The sequence below is a fragment of the Aythya ferina genome, assembly GCF_964211825.1.
Source record: "Aythya ferina genome assembly, chromosome: 7".
Lineage (NCBI taxonomy): Eukaryota > Metazoa > Chordata > Aves > Anseriformes > Anatidae > Aythya > Aythya ferina.
Genome location: NC_140302.1, coordinates 17,144,528 through 17,164,994, shown reverse-complemented (window position 1 = coordinate 17,164,994; position 20,467 = coordinate 17,144,528). Strand labels below are relative to the sequence as shown.

Sequence of the window (20,467 nt, the reverse complement as noted above, 5' to 3'; positions counted from 1 at the left end):
ATTATTTCTGTTACCTGTGAGGTTTGCCGTTTTAAGTGAGGTTAATTCAACTGACTTCAAGGTCTTATTTCTTTCAGATTCCAATAATGCTGTATCATGGAGCTCAGCAGGAACGTCGTAAACTGGTTCGAAAAATTCATGGGCGACAAGGATCACTGCAAATCCATCCTGTGGTCATTACTTCCTTTGAAATTGCAATGCGAGACAGAAATGCCCTGCAGGTATCTATGTTCTACTGAAAATCCTGTGACAGGTGGAATGCTGCCTCATCACTAATGGCAGTGCTTTTGAGTATACACTTAAAAAAAAAAAAAAAAAAAAAAATCCTACATGCTGCTTGTTCAATGAATGTTATACTGTAGCAGCTATGTTGGCATTCAGTTGTGCTGTGATATGTTTCTTTGGTAGAAATGGCTTTTTTTTTTTTTTTTTTGAGAAATTCTTCAAATAGAATGCTGTTTTAAAAAGTGAAGCAAGCAGATAATTACAACACAGTTGTAATTAACATATTACAGCTTTTTCCCATTATCTCTCTGTAGGTAATGGAGGGGAGACACTTGGAGAAAAGTTTTCCTTTTTATATAAGTAACAGAGTTAATATTAGAGTGGTTGCTTCAGTGAGAAGAGCTTCTTGTAGAAGTTTTCACTGTAATCACCAAAACTAAATGCAGTCACTGTGAAGCATATGTGAAGCATAAACTGTTTGGACTCTGCTCTTCCAGTCTGACAAAGTGAGAAACGAGCAAATAGAATCTTTCTAATGGTCAAGATCAGGCAGTCTTACTAGTGTTGCTCATTGGGCACATTTTGATGGAGTGAGCTAAGATTTACTGAAATACCGTTTCTTGTTTGTAGAACTGCTTTTGGAAATACCTGATAGTAGATGAAGGTCACAGGATTAAAAATATGAACTGCCGCCTTATCAGAGAGTTGAAACGATTTAATGCAGACAATAAACTGCTGTTGACTGGTACCCCCCTGCAAAACAACTTGGCAGAACTTTGGTCGTTGCTTAACTTCCTTTTGCCAGATGTGTTTGATGATTTGAAAAGGTGAGTTGCAGTCTGGTTAAAAAAGAATGATTCCCTTTTGTTCTGTTTGGGCATTATTCTTACTCTTTAATAATTAAACTTCTATCAGCCTTTAAAGAGTTCTTTTATGATATGGTTGTAATTTGGTATAATCATCTGGTTACAAAGACTTTGAAATGTGTGTTGTCTTCACACTAGTAGTTTCAGAAAGGAAGGAATTGTCAGCTCGATGGGTAGTGGAAATTCAATTCTGAACTAAGACATGGGCACTGGGGGGAGATGGGAGATGATTGTCTGATCATAAGTGTCTGGAGTTGCCTGAGATTTTGTAAGGTGTTACAGACAGTTGTGTGAGGCTGTCAAACATAGGACCCATGGGAGACTGACGCTTTCATGAAGCAGTATGGGGAGGTCAGGAACATTGCCAAAACCAGTCAAATTTGAATTTAGTCAAAATTTGGAAAAAAAGCTACAGACTACGTTGAATATAATTGATCATAGTGAATATTCCAACTAATACAGGTATTTTTATTGATTGATTTTAAAATCTCAAGCATCTGACAGGTATATTTCAGAAATGTCTCTTGTTCACCATTTGTACGTGATAGATACCAGTGCTTTGTTTCCTTAAATCACAGGATGAGAGGAAAAATAGCATAGTTATATAAGGAAGGAGAATCATAGCTATGAAACAAGCTATTCTTTTTTTTGTTTTGTTTTTATAGTTTTGAATCATGGTTTGACATTACCAGCATTACAGAAACTGCCGAAGACATCATTGCTAAAGAAAGGGAGCAAAACATCTTGCATATGCTACATCAGGTTTTCATTTTTTTGTGTTATTTTTTCATGGTTTATTTCTGACATTGACCATTATTATGAAGTGCACCAAAATCTTGTTTGTGGATCTGACTTCTGATCCTGAGGCTTTTATTGTGGCACTTCTACACTTAGGTATCTCCTTTTTTCCTCCAATATTTAAGGCGTTTATAAGTGCTGAAAGGAACAATGTACTTCTTTGATAAAGACTCTTTTTTGTTCTTGGAACTGAATTGAGTTCAGTTAAACTTAATTGCTGTTGCTTACTTCAGTCTGCCAAAAGATTTAATTTGTATATTGAACTTGTGGAAATATAACTTTGAGAGAATTTATGCAGCTCTGAGGTGTTGAACAGAAAGCCTTTTAACAAACTAGTTTTATAACTTGCTTCTCTTCAAAGGCAAAACAAAGCTAACATTCAAAATGTTTTTTAAGGAGTGGTGGAGGGGAAAGTAAGTGCTTTCAAAACACATTTTCCTATTGTAAGCTGATGGTGTGAGATGCGATTTATGTTTTTTAGATATGATTGTTGATGGCAACTTATATATTGTTTTTAAAGGTTTATGGCTATCCTAGAATAAGTTGAAGAAATATAACAAGCAAAATGAGCTAATTTGTAATAAGATTACTTTCATTTATGAAAATTATTTGAAAGGTCTGCAACCCTTATTAAAGACAATTTTTAAGATGTCCATAGATGTGGGGTTTTGTTTTTCTTTTAACACACATGACCAGTATGTGTGTAAAAGTTTTGGAGCAGGCATCTCTATTTAAAAATGAAGCATGGAACTCTGCAGATTAAATCCCTTAGTTTAAATTGTAAAAATAATGTTTTATTAGTAAACTTATTTGCGTGTCTTTTTCTTTTAACTAGCCCTGTTGAAAGCTTTGAGTAATTATAACGCAACTGCTCAACATTTCAGATTCTGACGCCTTTCTTATTGAGAAGACTGAAATCCGATGTTGCTCTTGAGGTTCCTCCCAAACGAGAAGTTGTGGTATATGCGCCCCTGGCAAAGAAGCAAGAAACGTTCTATACTGCCATTGTAAATCGCACCATTAGGAAACTGCTTGGAAATAACGAGGTATCTACTGATACGGGTGTTATAAATGTGCTTGCTATTAATGGTTTATAAGCAAAGCCATGCTGACATTGCTTCATTACTAGTGTAACCAAAATGTTGTTTGCTTACATTTTGAGTCTGACCTTTTCAGCGTTTCAGTGACAGTTGATGTGACTGGCCTCTGTGGTCACAGAACTGGTAATATGTGAGTGTTAGTGTGCTTTTGGTTGCTTGTAGCTTAGTGGAAAAAGACAGTTTTAATTGAACTGACAGTTTCTGCTGTGAAATCAGTGTGGTACTAATGCTTCTGCTCAATTTTTAAAAGCTGCTTTCAAGATCTACAATTAAAGACTTTTAGAGTTTGCGCCACTCTTTCTGCTTAACAAAATTTACAGCTGCAGAAACTAAGTATTAGATGGAGCATGTTGCTGAGACCTCTGTTCAGGATTGAGAAGTCTTGAGTCTGCACAGGCCTTTGAATTTGGAGCTATCTGCTGTTGATGACAATGCTGTTTCCCACAGGAAGAAGTAATAGAGTTGAGTCCAACAGGCCGACCAAAACGCCGTAGTCGAAAACTGGTTGATTATTGTGAAGAACATAATGGTTCACCTGATGACTTGGAAAAATTGATCAGCAAAATGCAAGAGGAAGTGGAAAAAGAGAGGTACCTGCTATAAAAGAATATCTTTTTTGTTGTACTGAGTATTGTCCTCTTAAGATTCCTTCAGAGCTTTGCTTATATGATTTTACTGCTAAATTCTTGCACCCTTTGCGAAGTTCAGGTAAAACTTTTGTCTATGTTGTTCAGTTACGTTTGTGTCAGCTGTATCTTTCATTGGCTCAATGATAGGACAAGGGATAACACTGGTGTATTAATTACAGTTAACTCCCAGACTTTTGCAGAGTTCCTCAGGAATACTTGAAGCAAAGTTTGGGCTCAGGACTGGAGTAAAGGGATAACTGATTTACTTGCTAAGTTTTATAAAATAAAAACTTAGATTTAAACTTAGGTTTAAAACTTAGGTTTAAACTGAGAGCTAGAACCCAAATAGCCAGTATGGTTACTGCTGTGTTTGTGACATGTGCAGATCACTTACTGCTTGGTGATTATGATCAGAATGGAGGACCAAGACTGAGGGTGCTGAGTAATCCTGAGTTTGACAAGATCTGTTGGTGGCTCTAAATTGGTTGGAACTCCTTTGGGCAAAAGGAAAGCCAGGATTGGGCTTAAATTACAGGGCTGAACTGTATTTTGTTAGATTTTCAGTCCAGTGTACTCTGAAAGAATGGGTATTAAATGTTTGCTTGTGTTAGTGTTATGACATGCATGGTTCCCTTATGCTGGATATAGCTCTTAGGTTTGGAAAGAGCAAAAGAGCTGTAGTAGAATCCTTCAGTGTGTTATGTGGCTGAACTGGGATAGGCCAAGAGCTGATTTTGGAGTAGTTCATGTACTGTTCAGTGGGAGATATGACAGTTTCAGAGTTCCCTTTTCTGTTCCATTTTTTTGCTTCTGATTACGACTTTACCATCCTTCTGTATTTTAAACCAATAGTGGCAAACTCTAGTGCCTTTAGTGTCAAGTGTGACACTAAAGGAGGTCTTCTCTGGTAATAGCTTTATTAACTGTGAGGGGTTTAAAGGAAGTTTGACACAGCATGTGAATCTTGCTTTCTATTTTATTTATTATTCTGGGGAGGGGGTGTGTACTTTTTTCTGTAACACTTTCTGTACTAATAAGATGGCATGTCTTTCAAGGCCGGTGGTTGAAGTGAGCATGCCCATGGATTCGGAGGTGAACCTTAAACTACAGAATATTATGATGTTACTAAGGAAATGCTGTAATCACCCCTATCTTATTGAATACCCATTGGACCCTGCTACGCAACAATTCAAGGTACGTATATTAAAAGGATTAGAAGAGGAATTATTCTAGGCATTTAGAAGCAATAGATCATGAGCTGACAGCAGTTAGGAATGACCTTTACAATGTATTTACATATGCCTCCCTACTGAATTCCAGCATGTGACTGAATCATTATTTGAAGCAGCAGTTGCAAAGAGCAGTTCAAGCCTCTGTGTCTTTAGCCTCTGTAGTAAGCAGTACTGTGGTGTTCTCTGTTATGAAGGCACTCATCTGCTGGAAGCAAGTTATTGAACTAAAACAATAGCTGGCTTCTGCTTATTCAAGCTGTTTTAGGGTCTGCCTTAAGCTGTCCTCAAAAAGGCTTATTTTCCAAACTAAAAATGCTGATGTTTGTGAACTGTTCATGATGTAGACTATAAACACTGCAAAAGGTATGATGGCAGTTTTTAAGAGTGAGGTGCTAAGGGCAGACAAGTACAACAGGATCGTCTACTTAGGTTTACAGCATCAGATCTATGCCTTGAAAGGGAGAAAGTCCAATGGAAGTACATCATAAAGACCAGTTGACAGTTTAATCTAGACAAGGCAGTTGGTAATATAGGAAAGTGGAAAGTATTTTGAGTTTAAAGGAAAGCTCAATCAACTTGAAGTTGCTTTGTTTGTATACTTCTAAATGAAGTTTGTAGCCTCTTGTAGGCATGTTTCCTGCTTGGTGTGTGGTTAACAGATTTGGCTGCACTGTGGAGAAAACTGTTAAAGTTTATCAGTGCAAGGTCAGTGCATAAAAGAAGGTAACACCATACTAGCATGTAGAAAACAGATTGTTTCACACTTGCAGGAGCTGGTACCTGTAGCTTGTTCAGCTAGTGCTTCCTTGTCTCCAGCAGGTGGAAGCCTTGTGCATGAATTACCACTGATATAAGCTGGGAAATAAACTACTTTTCCATGTGAAGAGAGAAACCTTCATGACTTTTATTCTTTCCAGAAATGGGATGAAAGTTAATTCATCTAAAAAAAAAAATATTTGGGCATATAAAACAGTGGGGTTTGATTTAATTTCATCATGATTTAACTGATTCGGCTTACTTTGCAATTTGTCAATTTCAATATTATGGCTTTTAGTTAAAAGGATTTTACAAGTTTATTTCAGTAAGCATTTGTTGATGCTTCTGAATGATGAAAGCCCTTGGCATCCTTCCTTCTAATGTACAACTGCTCCTCCCCTTTTTCCCCCTCTTCTAAGGTTGATGAAGATTTAGTAAAGAATTCAGGCAAGTTCCTTCTCTTGGACCGGATGCTTCCAGAATTGAAAAAGAGGGGACATAAGGTAAACCCAATTTTTCTTTTTGGCACAGTTGTCTCTTGATGACCGAAAATGGTACTAAGGAATCTTCCGTTTTTTTTTTTTTTTTTTTAGGTCTTGTTGTTCTCACAAATGACTATAATGCTTGACATCTTGATGGATTACTGCTATTTGAGAGACTTCAAATTTAGTCGATTGGATGGGTCTATGTCTTACTCAGACAGAGAAGAAAATGTAAGTACATGCTCATGTCCTTTGAGCCTGTTACCAAATTGTGCCTGTTAACGTGACATTGGGATGAGACTTTGCACAGCATTTAGTCTTCAACAGGCAACAGACATCTATGTTGAAAACTGATATTTTTGCTGCTGCTTTAAAAACTGCAGTTGAGAAACACTGAAGTAGTGAAATACGTTACCAAACAACATCCTGGTATGCCTAGAATGATGAATGCTTGTGTTGGGTTTGTCTGAGCTGGAGTCACCTTTTCCCTGCAGCAGTCCACACGGTGCTGTGCTCTGCACTCATAGCTGGAACAACACTGGTGTCACTCCAGTGCTGTGCCTATTGCTGCATGGTGCTGGCACAGCATCAGGACTTCTTCCAAGCCCCCAAGAGCCAGCAGGCTGGGGGTGGGCGAGTGATGGGGAAGGGACATCGCCAGGGCAGCTGACCTAAACCAACCAAAGGGATATTCCATAACACCTGATGTCACACTCAGCAATAAAAAGGGAGGCTCTCATGGGGGAGGGGGCTGTTCCTCCTGAACAACCACTACACGTTTTGAGGCCCTGCTTCCCAGGATGTGGCCAAACATCACTCGTTAATGGGAAGTAGAGAATAATTGTTTTTCCCTCTCTCTGTGCTTCCGCGCAGACTTACTGTTTCTTTTGTTTCTTTTTCTCCCCATTCCCTTTCCCTTTAATTAAACCTTTCTCATCTCAAACCTCGAGTTCTCTGTGCTGTATTTTCTCCCCCTTCCTCTTTGAGGAGAGGGGGAGTGAGAGAGCAGTTGTGGTGGAGCTTGGCTGCCTACCTGAGTAAAACCACCACAATGCTCACGTATTCTCGTTGCCCAGATGCAAAGTATGAAATTTATGCAGATTGCAACAGGTGCTAATCCCAGTGTTACCCCTGGCCCTATTGTTTCCTAGTGTCCAGGGTGTTATACCAGTGTCTGTGGGAGTGTGCTGCCTAACACCAAATAGGTGTTAGAGTAGATAAGAATAGATTTCCAGGAAGTGGTGTTGTGTACCTAGGTGCACGCTTGTAACTTCAGCCTGAAAGTAAACATGGATTCATTACAGTGTAATCCTTTGTTCTTGCATGCTTATAATGAAAAGATCACAGAATGCCTTACTGTTGAGGCACGTATTTGTCATGAAGGGCAGCCATGTAGGGTGGTTTTGGAAAAGCTTTGAGGATTTGCAGGGATATGAAAAAGCAATACATACAGAGTGTGGAAGAAGAACACAGAATGTATATAGGCGATGTGCCGCAATTGCAAAATGATCTTGCAAGTATGTACCAGTATTTATGCAGATAAGGAAAAACAGTGACTTGCTGATCATCTAGCTCAGACTGCTTTTGTTTGCACTGTTTTTTCTCTGTCACAATGTGGCTGAGGAAAGCCACACCCCTCAACATTTAAGTTGCTATTGTTAAAAATGATTCTGAAAGACAGAAGGCTAACTAGCAATGTGACTTATATGAAGCAGATAAAATTTTGTGCTGCTGGTTTCTAAGCATTTTTAGGAGTTGATTACGCAGTTGTTATGTGGTTGTAAATTGTCAGCAAATAAAATGTGAATGGCTTTTGGAGGGTATGAATTCCATACTGTTCCATACTGTTTTGTGATCTGACATGCACGCTTTTACTCTGTATTTCTGCTTTTCACCTCCTCACAAGTTTTCATCCTATGATGTGGTTGAAACTTCTGAAACAAAGCATGCTGTGCCTTGCTTTTGGAAGTTTGATTGTTGTAGGGGAGTTAAAAGAACTAAAAAAAATCAATGTAGAAGTGTACAGCTGTAAAAATCTGAAGAAATCAGGTGTTTACATGCTTGAGCAAGGAGAACCTTATTCTCTTCCAGTGAAAACTCCCAGCAGGGTATGCATAGCTCAGTTGAGAAAGAACAGCCTCTCAGGGTAACAAGAGGTGAATTGGAACATTACTTCATTTAGTAATATGTATCCAGCAAACCGTGCTTTGGAGGAAGAGTCACTTGGAGATCAGCTTCTGTATTCTACAAAGTAATTTGGAAGCTAGAGGGAATCTTGGTGTAAAATGAAACCTGAGTGCAAATAGACCCAATGCAGGCCCAAGAGGTACAAGAGAAATTCAAAGTAGCGCATGCATCTGAGCACATATCTGATAGAGAAAATGTAACCAGAACGTGCCTGCTAATATTTCTGTCTTTGGAAGTCAAGATGCCGTGTTTCATTCATGGGTTAAGAATTGCATATGGTACTTCCTCTTATGAGAAGACATGCAGTTACATCCATCTTTTGTCCCCTGTGACTTTTATTATTTTTTCCCTTCATTGAAGTATCCTTATTAAGCATGATATTTTTTGTCTGTTAGGTTTTTTAGTATACAGTTAAAATGCCTTGGCATTAGGTACCCACTGTTTCAGCTGCATAAACAGCAACGAGTGGCTCAAGAAAGCCATGGGAACAATGGATAAATGCAGCAAGTTTTAAAGGTGCTGGTCCAATTTGCTTCTTTTCCTCTCTGTTCCTGGCTTCAGTGCCTACCACAGAGTGGCGTAGGTGCAGAACAAGAGAACAGATTTAACTGCTCGTAGACCTGGTAGGAGCTCTAATGATGCTTGGAAGGATCTTGCTATGAAAGTAGGTTAGATGCTGAGTAGGAGTTGAGAAAGTTGTTCTTAGTTTTGAAATAAGAAAAGGAGATATACAAGGAGGCTGGAAGTTACAGTCAAGATGGCATCAGAATTTTAGATTGCTCTGGATGGTAGATTTTGTTACTGTAGTTATCTGCACTCTGTGTTGGACAGCTCATTGACTAACATTGATTAAAATTGGCAGATAAGAAAATACAGTTTTACTTCTTGCTCTTGCCCCGTCCCAGATGCACATAATGTCTCTTAAAACTTTAGTTTGCCTCTGGCAGCATATGTTATATTCTACCTGTTTACATTTTAAATTACAGACGTGGATTTTTTTAAAAATAAAATGTTGGATATGTTTTGTTTGATCAATCTGCTGTTTTGTAATAGTCTTATTCTCTTCCAGATGCATCGATTTAATAATGACCCTGAAGTCTTCCTGTTCTTAGTGAGTACAAGAGCTGGAGGCTTGGGCATTAACCTAACTGCGGCAGATACAGTTATCATATACGATAGTGACTGGGTATGTTGACAGACTCTACCTAATGATGTCATAAAATGCTTTCTTTACTGATGCTTTCAATAATTGTTTAGTAAGCCATTATGGTGTGGGGCTCTTTGTCATTATGTAACACATCATTAAATAACAATATAAGCCACGTATGCTACCATGTTATATGTTAAATATACAACCTGATTTGAAAATAGCTTCTCAAACAGTGTTAGAGCTCGTTTGCAAAACCAGCATGTTTGTCCCCTGGGTTATACCAAAAGTAGGAGCATTTTTTGGTTTCTGTTACTATTTTATTTGCATTTCTTTTTTTCTAAGTTATTATTTGTAATTTGAATATAACAACAACATTGGCTGAATTTTTGATACAAAAAAAGTTCATCTGTTGAAAACTGCAGCGTATAATGGAGAAGCAGTCAAGCTAGCTGGGTTGCTCTGGCTGTGCAGCTATACCAGCAGAGCTTGGCACGGGCACGTTTTAAGAGCAAAGAGGTGTATGGTTTTATTATACAATAGCTGCCCTGATGTTTGCTTCAGCTGTGACTCAGCTCACTGACTGAAAATGCTGCCTGTGGTAACATTTAAAAAGAGAAAAGTTAACAGTGCAGCTAACTTGGTTTTCTTATCTCCTCAGAACCCCCAGTCGGACTTGCAGGCCCAAGACAGGTGTCATAGAATTGGCCAGACAAAACCAGTGGTTGTCTATCGACTTGTGACAGCAAACACAATCGATCAGAAGATTGTGGAGAGAGCTGCTGCCAAGAGGAAGTTGGAGAAGCTGATTATCCACAAAAGTTAGTATCCTCTTATGCCTTCCTTTAAGCATGTGTTGCTTCTTTAAATCTTGGAGACCTCTACTCTGTTTTGAGACTCTTCAGTATTTTTTCTCAAACACGAATAGCTTCATCCTTCCAACAATGGCTATATAAAACTGCTCCTCAAAATGTGTTCTTAGATGTATTACAGATAACTTCTACAGCAAATTAAAGGAAAACACTTGTATTATTTCAGGGGTTACCATGTTATTAATACTACTTTACTGGTAGGTAATTTAGAAAAAAAAAGTGATGGGATGTTGAGCCTGCCTGGAATAAATAAAAGTAAAAACAGGCAATGAGGGAGTACAGCTTTGGGGCTTGTTAGCAGCTTGTCAGCAAGATGATACTTTGTTCAACCCAAGTGTTTTAGAATTCTAGGATGGAAAATGTCAAGGCTGGGAGTAAGTGACAAGTCTGAGTTGACTGTCTTTTTTCTTATAACCAAATTAAATGAACCAGAATATAAATGGAAAAGCAGACAAATTGCCATATTGCTTGCAGTTTAGCTTATAACAATTCTTCATCTGAAGCAGTAGGCTTACCTAATGATATTTAAAGCTGTGTTTAATGATATGAAGTTTATCAATAGGTTTTCTAGCTGCACTGGCAAACTTGCTTGAATAGGGAGCATTCATTAAAATTGGTAAAATAAGCAGGGACTATATGGAGCTGGTTTCTGGGAGTTCCTAGTGAATGTGGCTGAGACTGCAAGTCTTAGACCTGTAAAATCACTAGAAAATTTCAGAATCCTTTCTGCATCTGTCTTTCTAAACTTAAGAATAGTCTGTTATAACCAAAGTAGAATAAGCCCTCTTCTGGGGCAATTAACCAGTGCTGAATGGCACCATAGTCCATTTTTTTTGTGTCTGTGTTTGCAGAACAATGGTGATTCTTGTGTTCTAGATCATCTAGCTGGTCATACTAAAGTGTCTTTAAAAAAAATGTTTGGGGTAAAGCTTCTCTTTTGGGGTAAATTTGTTTTGTTTAAGTGTTGTAGGAATCCTGCTCTGCTTCTGTAGCATACTCTGCGTTATATTTGGATGCTAGCTTGCTATAGCATTTTCCAAACAGTAAGCTCAGTTGGGGAGGGAAAAAAAAATCTTGCAACCTCTGACAATACATGTAATTAGCTGTGTATTAAACTTGTAGGATTTAAAAACGTCTTGTAGTATATAAAGGGGGAAAAAAAATACCACAATGTTTTGGAAAGGCAGAAGGGGGGCAGAAAGGCCACACCTGCAACTGTCTACTGCACAGTGTTTGTCATGCCTAAGCTGTGGATTGCTGTGGATTGTTTGGATGATGTTGGCTAATGGTTCAGTACTTCCTTTGTCCTAGCCTTTTTGTAACTGCTGTCTTCGTGTGACTGTTAGGACTGCCATCTGACTTTTCTCTAGAGGAGCTAATGCCATCAGCCCACAAAGCAGATGGACTCAAACATTTAGATGACTGCCATATGCTAAAGTAGCAGTGGGAACTAGGACTAGGCAGTGTACAGGAAGGAAACTGAGCAGCAAGGGTTGTGTCTTTGGTTTTGCAGCAAGTTGAATGTTTATCTGGCTAGCTTTTGGTGAAGCCTGTCAGTAGGAATGTTCTCTGCAGGAGCCTTTAGGGCTCATTCAGTAATTGTAAAGGTGATGTAATGTATCCTGCAATTCTGAATACTTAGAAGTTATCAGAAATGAAGAAATGAATGAGGAAGTAGTATCATAAAGTCTGCATGTCTGTCAGACCTTTCTATGGTGTCAACCTATGTAGGGTGTGTACAGTACAAGTACCAGACCAGAAGGATTGAAATATATTGCAAAGCTGTGTTTTTGTTGAGCTCAGCACTATGTTGTGCCTTCTGTCTTGTTTCTGTTTTCTTATAGAAAGATGCCTAGGTAACTGTGTGAGAACCAGCAAGATTTTAGTTAACTTAGTAGATGTTAGACTAAGATGAAGTGGTGCACATAAACATTTATGTTATGTGCATTTCCTGTCGCTTTCTCTATGTCACTATTACAGCCCAAGATCTGTACAGCCGTATAGTTTATGAAACTCTGAAAACTTATCCAAATGAGTAAAGGGAGAAATTCCATCACTACCAATGTGGGATGTGACCTGGGTCCTGTGTGTCACAGCAGGAGAGAAATTGTATAGCCCTAACCTCTCTGGAACTTTCATTTGATTTGCACTTTACTGAGAAACAGCTAGTCCTTGGAGGAAGATGGGGAGAGGTGTGGGAAGGTATTCTGAGACCAAGACACAGGAAACAACAGCAGTAAGGCTGATAAAAGGGTATGAGGAAGACTTGCTGTGAAATGGGTACATGTGTTAATAAAAACTGGGGAAGCTTGGCACGGGACAGTAGGCCTTGCAGTGCACAGATCAAGCTTAGCTTCATCCATGCTTAGATTTAGCAAGGTAATAAATAATCTTGTATAACTTTTTGAATGTTGGTGCTGACATTGTGATAACTGTTAGCATAGTTTCTTCAAGAAACCAACCTATCAGATGTATTTTGTCATTTCTGTAACATTATTAAATTGAAGGAGTTCCTACAGTGGAACAACATTATCCTTCTTATATTTCCTGTCTTGTGGTTAATGCTGCTTACTTTGTTCCAACCAGCTTACATTACAAAGCGAACAAACTTCAGCACCTACCATCTAACTTTATTTGCAATCTTTTTACTGTAAGTAGAACTAATGGCTTTTCTGCTCTGTGTGTGTGTGTGCATTGTGAATTGGTGTTTCAATCAGTTTTCTGTATACTACAGCTAGAAGGTGAAAGGCCTGCATGTAAACTTCTCGTGCACCTCTGTTTTTTTGACCAGTTAGCCTAAGTTGTGTTTAGTTCAGGGCTGAAACAATGAAACATAGCATTAGCCTCGATACGCAAAAGTAGATTTGTTCCATCTGTGCCTAGAATTGTTGTAACAGTTTATGGAATTTGTTTCTGTCTCCACTTAAAATTTCTACTTTCTACAGATCAGTTTAAAGGTGGCAAATCTGGCCTAGCACAGTCAAAGAGCTGTCTGGACCCTCAGGAATTACTAGAATTACTGAAATCCAGAGACTATGAAAGGTATGTAAAAATTTTACTTTTTTTGTTGACCATTAAGTCTGTAACTTGCAGCTTGCAAGCAGCTGTCAATAGTTCTCATGTTTTACAAAGTGGGTCTTCAGAGTGAAAAGAATGTCCTAGGGATTCTGCTATGTGGAAAACTGACTTCTGTGCTTCATTAACTCTTACGCACTTTTATCTGTATTGAGAGAGTGTTTCTTCTTCAACAGAGAGGTTAAAGGATCTAAAGAAAAAGTAATCAGTGATAAAGACCTTGAGTTACTCTTGGATAGAAGTGATCTTATCGGTAAGTCAGAATTCTCATCCATCTCTTATGTTAGACAATAAATAATATTTTTAAGATTCTTTATATGTAGAAAATAGTCAGTTTCACTTTCCCACAACTGTTGTACATGTGAAGAAAGACACTTTGGCCCCAAGGCTGATGTTTCCAATAGGATCTGCTGAAGAGGATGACTTTGACAAAAGTATTCCAGAAAACCTCGTTCATGGATAGCGTGCCCCAAGCATACATGCTGTAAAGGAAAAGCAGATGTTTTGCAAAGAAATTTTCCCTGCAAGTTGCTGTAATTGGTCAAAGTATAAGTCATTCTCAGGGAAAAAAAAAAAGCTTATTTCAGCGAACCTATTTGAAAACCTATTTTGATACTTTCATAATTCAAAATATAGCCTAGTAAAACTTAAAGGAGAGAAAACTAAACTTTGAGGGTTACCATGCCTTGTCTGTGGATCAAATATTTTTTTTGGGGAAAAAAAATAAATTCAGTTGTCTGTTTTTGTAAATAGACCAGGCAAAGATATTATAAAAAAACCTTAATTCTACTGAGAAATTGTTTAGAGGAACTTTTAGTTTCTCTGAACATTAGATATAAGATGGTGAATGAAATAAAGGAGAGATGAGACTCAAAACATAGATACAGAAGAAAAAACAGTCATTATAGAATTAATAAATAATTTGTAGCTAGTCTTAAATACATATGGTATGTGAATTTTGAGTAAAATAACTTGCCTGAGGAGAAGAGAACAGTTACTACACTTGAAAATTTCTCCTGGTTTATCTAAAGAATATTTCAATGTACTGTTGATATAGAAATGGTTCGTGATGTGCTGACACAACATAATCCATTTGTATCTTTACAAGTTCCAGCTATGAAATAATCAGATTTGTCCTTTGAGGTTGGAAAAGGTGTCACTTTTTTGTGGTGTTATTAGCAGGCATCATATTTTATAATGGTTGCTTCTTTTTTTCTTATCCACTGTAAGCAGAATTTGATACACAACTGTAAAATATTTTCAAGCACAAACTTTTAGTTGCTGAATGGTTATGAAGGAGCAAAATGATCTATCAACTTGATTTCCAAATCCAGATGAAATAAGAGTATATATGACTTTTCACTTTGCATTGCTGTACTTGAAAAGAAAGGTTGCAGACAATTCACCTATTAGTTGTTTGTTTTTTTTTTTTTTTTTTAATTCTAGATCAAATGAAAACTCCTGAAGCAATTAAGAAGGAAAAAGTGGGTGTCTTCAAGGTCTTGGAGGAATCATCGGATTCCAATGCAGAATGTGTCTTTTAACGTGCAAATGGCCTGTTGTCTTACATGACAAACATGACTGACATCAGCTCTCAGAGATGTCATTATACATACTGATCCTTTATGCTGACTCTTCATGGCCTTTGTCAAATCCCTCAGTTCTTTCAGTGAATTTTAACATGTTCTAAAGTGTAATGCTTGTTATAGTTTCATGTTCGTAGCTTTGTTAGCCTCTGATAAAGGATTAAGAGAATAAGCGTGTTTCACATTTTCAGCTAGCTTTTGTGATCAGTGATAAAAACTGGCAAACTTGTGTAAAATCTTCCTGTGGAAGTCCTAAAACACTTTTTTTTTTTTTTTTTAATACGGTGTTATGATTTTATTTGGAAGGGAAAGAGCATATGCCTTTGTTACAGCTTCTGTTTTTTTTTTTTTTTAACTTCTGCAAATTATTTTGATAAATAAATAAATGTCTGGTTTGTCCGAAGCATTGCAGGTTTTTTGACATGGATACCACCTAGGCTTTGCTTATTTAAAAATCTTATTATTCACTTTTTCTCTATTCGTGTAACCCTTTAGCCCATTTCACACATCAAAATAACACCCAACTACAATAAACCTCTAAAATGAGGGAGCTAAGAGTACCCAGACAAAACTGTAAGGTTTCCTGCTGCAGACAGCAATTATCTATTGACTGGCCTCTAAAGTATGTAGAGGGAGCTCTGGGTACTGGAAAGAGGAGAATGTGTGGATATGTGGAAGACCAAGGACTAACTCTGGGCAAGGGTCAGTCTGAGACTATACTGGGGCAGAAAAGACAGGAATTCAAATTCCAAATCAGCGGGAAGCCTGGTCTTATTCCAGGAGTGACAGGAGGGGAAGTAGATAATAAAGCAGGTGAAGTATATAACTAATTGCATATCTATCCTCTAACAGACAGCTGCAGGCAATATTTTTCAACATGGGCATCAGCTTTTAAACTGTATTATGCTTTGTGAAATGTCTTTTAGGCTTAATGGGAAATGGCAGTTATGGCATTGCAGCTGGAGCTGTCACAATTGCAGTTACACTAGTTATACTAAGGCATGGGTAACGTTTCAGAATAAACTACTTAATTCATCAAACTATTGGAAACTACTTTCTTGTTGCTTTATGATCATTTGTAGATGAGACATATAAACACCAGGTGAGTGCCACCTCACAAGTAGGGAATTCATGTTCTCCATTGGGAGTAATATGTTAGCTGATGTGGAGTTACTTTATACTCATACAAAATACATGGTGCCTTACAGAAGTAAAGATAAACAAATAACTGTTAATGGGTATGCTGGCTTTGACTTTTGCCTGTTGAAAGCCATGTCTTGTGTGCAGTTATTGAAGACTGAAGTTTTCAAGTTTTTGTTCAGTTACTTATTATCCTGACTAACACAAAGTCCAACCTGTGTTGTCTCTGTGTGTTCCTTATATTTGCTGAGCTGCCATCCTAGTCTCTTACGCCTTGTTTTATGCTAGTAAAGACCTACCACAGGAACTGAGAGTAAATGATAGGCATACAATAGAATCTAAATGGAATCATTGCAACAGTTTTTATTAAAACTGACATAACTGCTTCCACACAAGCTTACCCAATTTTAGAAGACTAATTTACTATGTTCAGCCAGCACAGCTATGTGACTGTCGCGGCAGGACTGTATGATAGGAAATAAAAATGAACAACTATTTCTAACCCATACACTAGCACAGCTAGGATTTAGTCATAACTGCTTCCTACCTGAGGATGCATAAGCTAGTATTAATACTAAGGGTAGCATTAGTGAAATGTGTTTGCTGTTCAGTGATGTGTTATTTAGAGACTTGCTTTGCAGAGGTGTGACTACTTTATTTAGCCCACTTCCAGAAGGTAAAAGCAATGCCAAGTTTTGCACTTCCTGCCATAGAAGAGCCCGATTCTCATTTATTTTTTTTTGGCTCCCAAAGTACTGAGAATATAGTTGATGAAAGCAAACGCAGTATCTTCTTGGCACGACCTTGCCTTTCTTATGCCAACAGTCAAGAACAGTTTTCATGCTTGCTACTCACCTGAACTGTGCAGGTACCCCCCAGCTGCTCAAAGCAGTTGAACATTTGTGCCCTCAATGTCTGTAAGCTGGGACACACTTTCTGGTGTTTCAGAAAGCAGTCTTCTTTTCCAGAGGTGGAGGAGATACACAAGTAAATGTGGTAATGGTAATGTAAGGGTGCTTGGACAGTGGAGGGGATGACTGAGGCTAACAGCTTTATAATGTTTTGGATGGAGGAATGTCCTCTTGGTTGGCCATTAGAGGGGAAAAAAATATTTTAAAACATAGTTGATAAAGACAAATTCTTGATGCATAGGCGTGTCCTGGCGACTTGGAAGCAGTGCTCCTTGTCACATGCTGCACCCTAATACATACAACTATTGTTCCTCCTCTTGGAAGTGTGTGGGAGATGTCTGCGTTGTCTGAGACCAAATGCAGGGGCTGGAAAGCTGGCGTCTCTGCTTGCCTGCTCCTACATGCAGATTTTGTATGTCTACATGCAGATTTTTATTTTTAGCTGATGAGCAGCTCATATTCTTATCTGGAAGCTGGGCAGAGAGAGGAACTGCTGGTGGCTTTTCCAGGTGATAACATAAGAAAATGCATGTGGTGAATTTATCTCATGCATTAGATTCTCCTTAATGGCATTTCACCAGAACTTGAATAAATTAGCACATACCACCACTCAGGTATTTTTACTTACCTGCTTGGCAAACATGTTGCTTGAGCTGCCAAGCCCTCACCATGACAAGAATCTCTGTGCTTATCAGAATGCCATTAGCAAATGAAATTTAAATGTGCAAGCTGGAGCAACTGGCCATGCTGCTCCAGCTTGCATGTTGGCTGGGGGGGGGAATGACAATAAGAGGTCTGTCTTCATTATGCTGCTGGGCTTGATTATGCTCTAAGACTTTTGCAGCCCTTTTCTACCTGCAGGTTTCCAGTTCAATGTGCTGTGCCTAGGAGGGCCCTGCAAGCCAGCAGGGAGCAGCAGGGCACGAGGAGAAAGGGCGATGTGGCAGCAGCAGGGAGAGGCTGCAACCAAAAACCCAAGTAGTCTGTCAAAATGATAGACTGTGCTGGGCTGCACACCCATGGGAACCAGTCCCTCTCTGGGAGGATGCTAGCTCAGTTTCAAACTGCCCGACACTTCAAATTGGAATCTTTTACGTATTTCTTGCTTTATTTTTATACTTTTTGAGTAGGCGGCTCAGTGTTGCAGGCTTGACCCCACTTTGCCTATTTTTTTATTGTTGACAAACTCCAGATGCCAACTGCTAAACTCAAGAGGAATTTGGAAAGTCAGACTACAGTGAATGCTGCAGTTGCCAAATATTTTGGGCTGCATCATAAAAAATGAACGCATTCCTTTTTCCAATGAGCTGCAGCAGAGAGTGAGCAAAGTCCTCCCTGAGCAATGAATGTAGACTGCCTTGGCCAGCCTGTTCCCATAGTAATAAATTGGATCAACACTGGTATCTGCATTAGAAACCTCCACTTCCAAAGCTGGCCCACAAACCTTTTGTAGTTCCCGGCTCGTGCGTCAGGCCCCGCACAATCAGTGTTTTCCCAGCAGCACCGCCAACCTTCACCGCAGGAGCTCAGCTGGGTGATAAAGCATGCGGCCTGGGACAAAGCAGTGCTTGTTGTCTGTTTACAGCGAGGGGCTGGGGCTGGGGAAATGCCGGGCATGGCTCAGGCTCTCTGCAAGAGCCAGCTCGCAAGGTTAGCTGGAGCCAGCCGCTTTTTGCTGACGGGTGTTATACGGTGTGGAAAGATTTAGGGACTTTGCACAGCCTGCAGGGCACAGGCAGAGTGCTGGTGTCAGTGTGCAGTACAACAGAGGGAGCCCATGGCCAGCATTTTCGCCCCATGAGGCAAACATGCAGCCACGCGTGGTGTGTGGCCAGCAGCCCGCTGAGAAAGTAGGCAACGAGGAGTTTGCCCTGCTGGGGAAGCCACAGTTCCTTTCCAGGGCTAGGCCTGAGCATGAAGGTGTCAGAACCTTCAGTTTAATGTGCCCGTGGGACCTGAACTGAATACCTGGGACGTTCCCATACCTGTGAGCAGTACTTTGCAGTGAACATGTGGACTGTGTCCTGCTCAAGCCTGGCAACCAGCACTCAGGAAGGTGATGCTGTGACAGACCAGGCTCCTGCCCAGCCCGTCTGCACTGGCCAGTACAGCAGCAGAGAGACATCATTTCCCTGGGAAAAATGTGCAGTGGAAGGGAAGGTATTAACTGTGTAACAGCACTGAGGGAAGATGCCACCCAGGCAGGCCATAAATAAATAAATAAATAAATCACACCCTCACCCTGAAAATAAAGCTACCTGTGTTAGTATCAGGAGCCGTGTGTGTATGCACGTGCATGCACCAGCAGCACGGACAAGCCGGCCTATCCCCAGGGATGAGCCAGCTGAGGATGCCGGCCGAGCTATTCCGTCATTGCTCGCTCACCACTGCCCATAGAAGGAGCCTGAGGAGAGGAGCTAAATTTAGTTGGGTTTGTGAATTATTCCCATCCCCAACCCACCAAGAAAGCTGCACAGTTGATCTGGACAGTTGGAGCCAGAGTCTTCTTAGTGGCAGGTCAGCCTTACCTAAGAAGAGGCTTGTGATGTTGTGGTGGTTTGTTTACTCATTTTTGGAAAGGCAGCATCCTGAATGTCTGGGGGTCTGGCAGCAGCTGGGCGACATGTGAGGCTATTGTACCCCAATTCACCAATTCCCTCCCGCTGTTCCCCAGAGCAGGCACAGCCACGTGCTGGGCACCTCCATCAGGCACCCAGGAAGCCCAGTCCAGGAGAAAGTGGACACAGCCACCTGGTGGAGTCACCCCGTTTATTGAATGCAAACAGAAGGCAAATAACTGGGACATGGTGGGGCTGTGATCTGACATTGGCTTCCAATTTTCCTGTGCAATTGGCAGCACAAAGGAGGAGGAAAAAACATAAAAATCTGTGTATTAAAAAAAATGTGAAAGAGAAGATGAAAAGAATGTTGAATGATTAGTGACACCTCGCGTGAACAGATGGGAGGATTAATGTGGCAAGGAAATTCAAAGCCGTGCCTAGCATTCCTTATTGCAAACAAGATTCGGCAAGAGGGCAAGGGCGACACTTTCCAAGGAAGAGCAGCAGAGGAGAAACCATCCACGCCGGCCCCGCAGCAGCGCAGTTACTTGGGGAAGACAGTGACCACCTCGTAGCCCTCCGGGGGGACCACCCGCTCCCGCGCGTGCTTCTCGCAGTAGATTTGGTCTTCCACGAAGAAGTGTCCTTTCTGCTTGAGGTTGGTGCCGCAGTCGCTGCACACGTAGCACTCGGGGTGACGCTGCTTGTCCCGGATCTTCACAAACACGCCTCTAGGGAAGGAACCGGCACCCTCAGCACCAGGCACACGCCAACGCTGTCCCCACCCCAGCCACCTCACACAGGCCTGATCCCCTCCAGGTCTGACAGGCGACCATCTTCCCAAATACACCCTACCAGCTTGAGCTGGTGCTGACAGATCAGTTATACCCAGCAGGGGAG

General features: G+C 40.1%; 2 protein-coding genes across 5 annotated transcripts in view; one reads left to right on the top strand and one right to left on the bottom strand.

Annotated features, from left to right (window-relative positions):
• HELLS (helicase, lymphoid specific) overlaps window positions 1–20,069 on the top strand; it is a 29,010-nt gene extending 8,941 nt beyond the window's left edge. The window contains exons 10-22 of the mRNA XM_084526748.1: window positions 78–221; window positions 856–1,052; window positions 1,757–1,853; window positions 2,774–2,935; window positions 3,437–3,579; window positions 4,674–4,812; window positions 6,026–6,109; window positions 6,200–6,319; window positions 9,345–9,461; window positions 10,084–10,243; window positions 13,240–13,336; window positions 13,546–13,622; window positions 14,816–20,069. Coding sequence (XP_084382874.1) covers window positions 78–221; window positions 856–1,052; window positions 1,757–1,853; window positions 2,774–2,935; window positions 3,437–3,579; window positions 4,674–4,812; window positions 6,026–6,109; window positions 6,200–6,319; window positions 9,345–9,461; window positions 10,084–10,243; window positions 13,240–13,336; window positions 13,546–13,622; window positions 14,816–14,913 — 1,635 coding nt within the window. The 3' untranslated portion in view covers window positions 14,914–20,069. The remainder of the gene's footprint in view (window positions 1–77; window positions 222–855; window positions 1,053–1,756; window positions 1,854–2,773; window positions 2,936–3,436; window positions 3,580–4,673; window positions 4,813–6,025; window positions 6,110–6,199; window positions 6,320–9,344; window positions 9,462–10,083; window positions 10,244–13,239; window positions 13,337–13,545; window positions 13,623–14,815) is intronic.
• PDLIM1 (PDZ and LIM domain 1) overlaps window positions 19,762–20,467 on the bottom strand; it is a 40,515-nt gene continuing 39,809 nt past the window's right edge. For all 4 annotated transcript variants that reach the window (XM_084526763.1, XM_084526762.1, XM_084526764.1 and 1 more), the window contains one exon: window positions 19,762–20,298. In XM_084526763.1, the coding sequence (XP_084382889.1) occupies window positions 20,112–20,298 (187 nt within the window). In that variant the 3' untranslated portion in view covers window positions 19,762–20,111. The remainder of the gene's footprint in view (window positions 20,299–20,467) is intronic.